General features: G+C 40.8%; 1 protein-coding gene across 1 annotated transcript; it reads left to right on the top strand.

Moving 5' to 3' along the window:
• Nucleotides 1-1,599: 1,599 nt before the first annotated feature.
• On the top strand, nt 1,600-2,535 carry LOC118639740 (olfactory receptor 149). The gene has a single exon (XM_036276142.1). The coding sequence runs from the start codon at nt 1,600-1,602 to the stop codon at nt 2,533-2,535; it is 936 nt and encodes a 311-aa protein (XP_036132035.1).
• The last annotated feature ends 6,171 nt before the right edge of the window (nt 2,536-8,706 follow it).

The raw sequence follows: 8,706 nt of genomic DNA, 5'->3' as shown, positions 1-8,706 counted from the left end.
GGTGTGAGCTGGGTCTCCAGTAGGGGCTGCAGGAGGCAGCTGCTCAGTGTTTCCTTTCATGAATATTTGTCTCTTCTTCTCCCTTCCTCGTTTTGAAGTCATTATAACAATTATATATATATATATATATATATATATATATATATATATATTAAGAAGACAGGCAAGCAGAAGACCATGTTCCTAATAATTAAGGTTATGGACAATAGCATGAAAAAGTTTTGAAGTTTGGCTCTGTTACATACTTGCTTTGTAAATGGGGGGAATTTGCTTACTTTTTCAAAGTTTCAGTTTCCTGATCTATAGATGGGAATAGTAGTGAGAGTTTCTGCTTATAGATGTATTAAAGAAAAGAATCCTATTTTTAAAGTGATAAGCCCAGTATTTGGTGTTTACCATATATTCATTAAATGGCATACATATTAATTCATGCACCTGTGTATTAGTATTGGTTAGTATTAGTATTAGTTAGTATTACTATTACTGTTACTGTTACTGTTACTGTTATTGTTACTGTTACTGTTACTGTTACTGTTACTGTTACTGTTACTGTTACTGTTACTGTTACTGTTAGTATGTGTTATCAGAAGAGATCTCTGTGCCCTCCAGACACTGTATCATGCTTGTGACTTGTTTAACCTTCTTCATTAGAGCTGTTCTATCCCTTCTGCTCTAGGGGTCGCTACCTTTATTTCTTCATAACAGTAACACAAACTAGATGATTTTCTTGATGCTAATATTTCTTTTACTTAGCATTTCAGAGTTGCCCCAAATCCACTTAGAAAAGGTAAAAAGGCCCAGAAAGACCAGAGCAGCACCTCCTGATAGATTTGGAAATATTAAACTTTCCAATTCTGGAAGGATGTATTCTGGAAAAGATTTGATCTAAGTCTGTTTAATAATGCTATTTAATAAAACATTTATTTGCAAATAATTTTAGAAAAGCATTAAAGACATAAGTTTAAGATACATAAAGAAAGAACATTTTTCATTAGGATTTGTGTTTTTGTCAAATATGTTTCACAGACATTTTATAAACTTTACTATTTTGCTGTTAATATTGTAGTTGTTGCAATAATTATAATTTTTATTTTGTAGGTAATGGACCTGTGTTTATAAAAATGTATAAATTATTTAAACTAATATAGCTAATAAGTGGCAAAACCAGGATTTAAATTAAGTGTGCAATTTCTAATGCAATTTATTTTTCTGATATTTTTCAGAGTACTAAATAGTGCAAATTTGTTACTCAAAGGAATTGTGAGAGCTCAAAATATAAAATGCCTGAAGAGAGTAAATCCCGGAGTTAAACCACTCTAAACAGGTTTCCAAATTAACATGAGACTGTTTTGAATCTTTGGTCTTGTCATCAAAGGCAACCATCTGCCCCACGTACACAGTCCTAGGAGCCAGACACACTGTGGCTCTAAAACAGCCTTTCTTACCAACTGAACATTTGTGCAGACCTTGCCATTCAGAAGAAGGCTCGTCTCTGATGGTGAAGAACACAAGCACTCATCGGCAACTAGCTTGATGATCTGAAATTGGTGTCAGACTTTGGGGTCTGGAGTCCGCCTCGAGGCCTGACCTGTGGTCGCCATGAGGAACGCCTCAGTGGTGACCGAGTTCATCCTGCTGGGCATCCCGCACACGGAGGAGCTGGAGACCATGCTCTTCGTCCTGTTTTTGTCTTTCTACATCTTTACCCTTGTGGGAAACCTGCTCATCCTACTGGCAATTGTCTCCTCCACTCAACTCCACACCCCCATGTATTTCTTCTTGTGTCAACTGTCTGTGTGTGACATATTTTTCCCTTCTGTGAGTTCCCCCAAGATGCTCTTCTACCTCTCAGGGCACAGCCGAGCCATCTCCTACGCAGGGTGCGTATCCCAGCTCTTCTTCTACCACTTCCTGGGCTGCACTGAGTGCTTCCTGTACACGGTGATGGCCTATGACCGCTTTGCTGCTATATGTCACCCTCTACGCTACCAGGTGATCATGAGCCACAGAGTGTGTGCCACCCTGGCCATGGGCACCTCATTTTTCGGCTGTATTCACGCCACCTTTCTAAGCACTCTCACCTTCCAGTTACCCTACTGTGGCCCCAATGAGGTGGACTATTTCTTCTGTGATATCCCAGTGATGCTGAAGCTGGCCTGTGCGGATACCTCAGCCCTGGAGATGGTGGGGTTCATCAGTGTGGGCCTCATGCCCCTCAGCTGCTTTTTTCTCATCCTCACCTCCTACAGTCGCATCGTCTACTCCATCCTGCAGATCCGCTCTGCAGAGGGCCAACAACGTGCCTTCTCCACCTGCAGTGCCCACCTCACTGCCATCCTACTTTTCTACATGCCAGTGATCTTCATCTACTTAAGGCCAACCCCAATCCCCTGGCTGGATGCAACCGTTCAGGTCCTGAATAACCTGGTCACCCCCATGCTGAACCCCTTGATCTACAGCCTCAGGAATAAGGAGGTCAAATCATCTCTGAGGAAAGTCCTACATCAACTGGGCTTTCTTCCAGAGAAGTTGTAGAGCGAGAACAGTAGCTTACACTAAACTGCACTGTATAACTTATAAAATATTTTTTATAGTTCTCAAGAATATTTTTGCATTTGTCAGTGTAGATATTATTATGATGGTTTCCATTTCACAATGTGGGGACTAAGACTCAAAGAGTTAAAGTGAGTTGTGGAGGCATACATAAAGAGTGATGGCAGAATGAAGACTCTAGGGCTGGTTTTCTGACTCTAGGACCTGTGCTTTCTTGAGGATAGCATATTGCTGATGAAGGTAGAGGGGAGCTTGCCACAGCAGGCAGAAGAACCTGCACCTTTGGCTTCTCGATCTTTAGTTTCTTCATCCACCTACACCCCTACTTCTCTCCTTCCCTCCCCACCCTGATACTTCCTTATCTTGGCTGCATTGATTATCTCCTCAAATTCCTGAATTGAATAGATCTTCATTTTATTGATCTACGTGTTGTCAAAAAAAATGGAGCTTTGTAAAGAAAATGACTTCTAGCAAGGACCTCAGGCAGGTTTCCTATGAGTGAAGCAAAGGTACTGTGTACTGTTACCACCTAGAAACCCAATCTGTTGGGTTTTGACCTGGAAGTAGGCCCTGGCTGCCGTGCCTTCTACATGTCCATGGGGATGTGGATGGGGCAGATGGCCAGCCACAGAGGGGAGCCTGTGGTCTGATGCTGTGTTAGCAAATCTGGACTTGGCTTTGCATTTCTCAGAGCAACAAAGGGGCCACTCTGGGTTCGAGCTGGCATTGTATTGTGTCTTTCTTTGGTTTCTCTGTGTAATTGAAAGAGTTTGCCATTGTTGCTCATTCCTTCATTTCTTTTTTGGCTGAAATGATTTAAAAAGAAAAACATGTGCTATTTCAATGCAGTGAGCTATTGTTTTATGACTGAATTCATTGAGAATCCTATCACACTTGTGGCATATAGTCTCTATGAAGTTTATTCTAACAGTGAAACAGAGAGGGAGGGAAACAGAAAAGCAGATGATAGAAAAGGAAGGGATAGAAGTGGAGACCAGTTTGTCTGTACTTCTCAGAATTAAAGAGCAACCAGGGCACCTGCCCAACCAGACCAGTGCTGCTGGGTCTGTGACCCCAGCTACTGTGGTAAGCCAGTATGTGCTTCTGCGGGGAGACCAGTTCTAGTGAGTCACTTCCCTTAAATGTCCCAAACCCTCTAAGTGCTGATTCTTCCTTATTTCTCAATAAACAAGAGCTTAAAGAAGAAGTTGTAAACACATCTCAAATTATTTCAAATTTCTTTCATCCCTGCTGAAGCCTCTCCAAGTCCATTTGAAGATCTCGTCTCATTCCTGAGTTTCCTGGTGGTAGCTGCTCAGATGGTCCAAATAGAACAATTTTCAAGGATTAAAAGATGATGCAATTCTCTTTTGTTTTCACTCATACAGATGTCATTTGATGAATAACTTTGTGCTAGGGGTGGGGAATGTGAAAATGAAGAAGGCATGATACTACTAGAACGAGTCATAGTCCCCTGGAGAAAATAGACACTAATGCAATTAATATTCCATGATAAAAATATAAAATATAGCATAAAATGTGGAGTCCAATTTTCTGGGGCTGTGAAGAGACCTGACAAAAGAGGTGCTAAGGGTTGGAAGTTTTTGTTTGTCTGTCTACCCTTTACCCCCTACGAAGAGTGTCTTTTACAGGGAGAAATGTTTTGCAGAGGGAAGCAACATACTTCTCAATCTTTGTTTTGGGGTGTTGAGGATGAGATATAATTTCTTGAGTGGGAATTGCAACTATTTGCCAGCTATGATTGAATGTTCTTGTAAGACAAATAAAATTAATTTGACCTGTTTTCAGAGTTCTTCCTTCAGGGTGGCAATTTGTTCCTGAATTAGAGAAATGACTTGCACAAAATGACTCTATCTCTGTCTCCTTAAACAAATGGACTTCTCTGCTTGTTCCAAGGATTCTGAGCGATGTGGGAAGCTCTTCTTTGTCCACGTAGTGTCTGAGCTCTCTTTGCACCTAAGCAGGAGCCCAGAACATCAGGTCTAGCTTAGGATTGGGAAGTCCCAGTTTAGTTTGATAGTGAAATGAGACTTCTGTGTACTAAACATAGAGGGATACTATTAGAGAATTTTTTTAAAAGTCAGTGGGAGTAATTGTAAACCAAGTAGATCATATAGCAGCATATCTAATCCACAAAGGTGGAACATAGAGGCTCAAGGCACCAAACTGGGGTGGGTGGAGGCTGAGAAGAACAAAAGCATTAAAGCAGAGGAACAGGGGATGTTCTGAGCAGAGTGGGCTTCAGCAGCAACATTTCCTGAGACCCTGGATTCAGACATGGTCTAGGAGTGGCATCCAATACCTGACCCCAGTCGGAGTCTAGTTTCTTTAAAAGGCTTCTTTGTTCACCCCAACACATTCTGCAATGTAGCATGGTAGTCTCTAACCAGTGTATTTTGCTCCTTTTTATATTTGTCACATAATCAATGCCTATCTTGAATTTCTGTTATGAGTTTTGTTTTATCTACAGCCCCCAGAGAGAGAAATTATGATGTGGACATCTCAAGTGGAAACCTGAGATATGGACACTGATTGTATAGCTGAGATAAGGCGACTCACACATCACTGAATGACTGTGAACAGAAGTTTTCAAAGGAGTATCCATAGCAGACACCTTTTCTGTGTATTTCTTCCTCTCCTTGGCACTCTGCTGATTTGATCTAAATCAAATTCATTGAAACAAATGAATAACCAGTGAGAATTAATGTCTTAGTCCCTTGATTTGCAATATCTTTTCCAAGAATATTGACTTTACCTTCCCAAAAATTATCATTCAAAGCTAAGAAAATAGAATTATTTTTGTGTTAAGGAAAAAAGAGCAATAATGCCTTTTAATTGAAATAATAATATCGTGAGAAATAATCTATTATTTATAATTCCTTTATTTTATATTTCATTGTTGAAAAATATAATTTTCATGCTTGTTTTGATAATATTCTACAAGACAACATCAATAAACCAACGTTCATTGTCCAGCTGAATGCCTTTTTAAAAAATGCTTATATTAAATAGTAAACAATTAGAAAATAATATTAATAAAAATATGTAAAGTATCAAGAACTCTGATACATCTGGCTGGTGTGACTCGGTGGTTGAGCATTGACCCGTGCACCAAGAGGTGGCTGGTCTCATTCCCAGACAAGGAACATGCCCTGGTTGTGGGCCAAATCCCCACTGGGGGACAGGCAGGAGGTGGCCAATCAATGTTCTCTCTCATCACTATATCTATCTCTCTTTCCCTTCCTCTCTCTCTAAAAATCAATTAAAAATAATAAATGAACTACGATACAACAAACACCTTGGTCCCACCACCTTCTTTGAGGAAGAGCAGAGTGTAGATGCCTTGGATGTTCCCGTGGCCCCGTCCTGACGGCACATCTTCCCTGTCTCCAGAAGGCGGCGCTCTCCTGAATTTGGTTCACTATTCTCATCTTTGTCTTTTTATCTCTCATACGTTTGTGTCCTTACACACCCTAATGCAAGTTTTTTAACTTTATATTCATTTAATTCCATTGAAATTTGCTTTTTTAACTTAAACACTACTTTTTTTATATTTATGTCATTGTATATATTTGTAATTCATTCATTATAACCACAGTGTAGCATCCCATCGGGTAAAGAGATAAACATTTATTTCCTGCTGCTGTTTTTATTCATGAATAAATACAAATTTTCATTATTTAAAAAAGCCACAAGATATTGTTGGGCTCTTCATACCTATTGTCATGCACAGACATGGCACCAGGGTATCATCACCGGCTTTCCCTCAAGACTTCCTGCTACTGGAGAAAAGGGAAAAGGGAAAAATTTACTTAGTTTGGATTTGCCCATAACAGACACTGAGACACGGGTTTGTGTCTCAGAAATTTATTAGGAAGAAGATCCTGGGACGCAGGAAAGGAGAGCAGGAGAGTTAGACAGGAAAGGACAGCCATTAGCAAGTGTCAGTGAGTAGTTCCCCACTGTGGAGAACTGGGGCTCCACTGTGCCTGAGGGCCTCTGAAACACGGTGGATGCACCTCCAGGTTGCTCCCCTGGGCTGCAAAGGAAGCTGGGGTATATTTATACCAACTCCTGTCCCATGTTGTTTGGTGGACGTTCTTGGGAGCATTCATCACCAAGCACTTCTGACCTGCTCCATGTATGTAGACTGACAATTTTTCTAGACCAGAGACTACTACCAGAAAGAGGACATGGGGAGCCTTGAGGACATAATGACACTCTTAAGATGACCTCTGGAGTGGGCTGAGGGTATCTGGACAGAGGTCCTAGGATGTGTCATGGTCATAATTTACATCTTAGACTAGTACCCTTACAAAATGCAAATCATATAATAGGACTCTGCTTCTTTAGAAGATTCAATAATTGTTTGTTGCTTATAGATTAAATTAAAATAAATTAAAATAACTTAGTAGCGCCCTGGCCAGTTTGGCTCAGCGGTTAGAGTGTCGGCCTGCGGTCCAGAAAGACCTGGATTCGGTTCCCACTAAGGGCCCATACCTCAGTTGCAGTTTGTCCCCAGACCTGATTGGTCGTCCGGGTGGCAGCCACTCGATGTGTCCCACACATATCTATCGCACACACACTCTACTATGTAGCTAAAGTGTCCTGAGCACTCCCTAAAGCTACCTCTTCGCATTTCATTCATTCACTGTCTTGTTCCTTAATAAATACACACTCATTGAGTAATTACTATGTTAAGTACTGGATTAACAAATATCTGTAAGTCATATTCTTAAGAAACGTATAGCTAAGCATGTAAGGCAGATATAAACCTGATTAAATAAAATACAAAAATATTTAATAGAAATATAGAAAATAGACAAGTAAAATTAAACCGGAAAGAATTAATCCCATACAGAAGTTTAAGAGCTTTCAAAAAAAGTTTAAAATATATTTATTCACAATGCTGTGCCTTTGTAAATTTTATTCTCTCTTCTTGAGATGCAGATATTATTTCCTGATTATACAGTTTAGAAAAATGAGATTGAGGCCTTGGACAGCTTGCTCACAATCAGAGATGTAATGCATGGGCTCTAGCTAGCATTTAGTTCTAAGTCTGTCTTACTTTCTGAATGTTGAGCCCTAACCCCAGGGCCCCAGAATGTGACTGGATTTGGAGATCAGATCTTTACAGAGATGAGTAAATTAAATGAAGCTGTTGGGGTGAGAAGCTAACCCAATGTGACTGGTGTCCTTAAAGCAAGATGAGACCTGGACACACACACAGAGACCAGAGATATACCCGCAGAGGAATGACCACAAGAGGAAGAACAAGTGGGTGGCCATATACAAGCCAAGAGGCTGAAACAGATCCTTCCCTCGTCCCCTTAGGGAAAACCACCCTTTCTGACACCTTGATTTTAGCCTTCTAGCCTCCAGAACTGTGAGAAATACACTGTTGTTGTTCAGTCGCCCGGTCGGTGGGTTCTGTTGTGGCCGCGCTGTCTAACTAATGCACTTCCAAGCCCACATCTGCGCCAATGACTCTCATGTGCAATGTATGGTCTGTGCTGCTGATGAGGGCGGGTCCTTCCTCTGTGCTTTCCTAGTGCCATCTGGTTTCTCTTAGTAGGTGATGGAACGCTCCAGATAACAAACACATTTACATAACTTTAAATGTTTTTAATTAATTTGAGAGAGAGAGAGAGAAACATTGATTAGTTGCCTCTAGCATGTATCCTCACCGGGATCAAACCCTCAACCCAGTTATGTGCCTTGACCGGGAATTGAACCTGCCACCTTTTGGTGTAGGGAAGGACACTCCAACCACGTGAGGCACACTGGCCAGGACTATATAACTTTTCTTACCACTTACATCAAGTTATAAGATGTCTCTAAGGAAATCACTGAGAAGAAAACTTTTAGTTAATTAATCTCAAAGGCACTCATTTCTATGAGATGCTTCTCATGCTCATTATGACTTTGGCTTTTATTGCCCTGTAACATGTGGTCCCCACTTGTGAGTTGTGTAAAGGGGCAAAGTGGATTAATAAGAGTGGGAATTGGCTTAGGAAGTGCAAGAAGGCTTGTTAACATGTTTACGGTCCTGGGTTGTCTCTGCAACTAGTATTCCAAGGAAAAATTAAGGATGGCGGTAACACATGTACATGCATACACCCATACACTGAC

The sequence above is a fragment of the Molossus molossus genome, unplaced genomic scaffold (assembly GCF_014108415.1).
Source record: "Molossus molossus isolate mMolMol1 unplaced genomic scaffold, mMolMol1.p scaffold_m16_p_22, whole genome shotgun sequence".
Lineage (NCBI taxonomy): Eukaryota > Metazoa > Chordata > Mammalia > Chiroptera > Molossidae > Molossus > Molossus molossus.
Note: the sequence above shows the minus strand (reverse complement) of the source record. Positions and strands in the feature narration are given on the sequence as shown.

Excerpts from the sequence above, each read along its gene's own strand:
- LOC118639740 (XM_036276142.1), top strand. The coding sequence starts at position 1,600 with ATGAGGAACGCCTCAGTGGTGACCGAGTTCATCCTGCTGGGCATCCCG.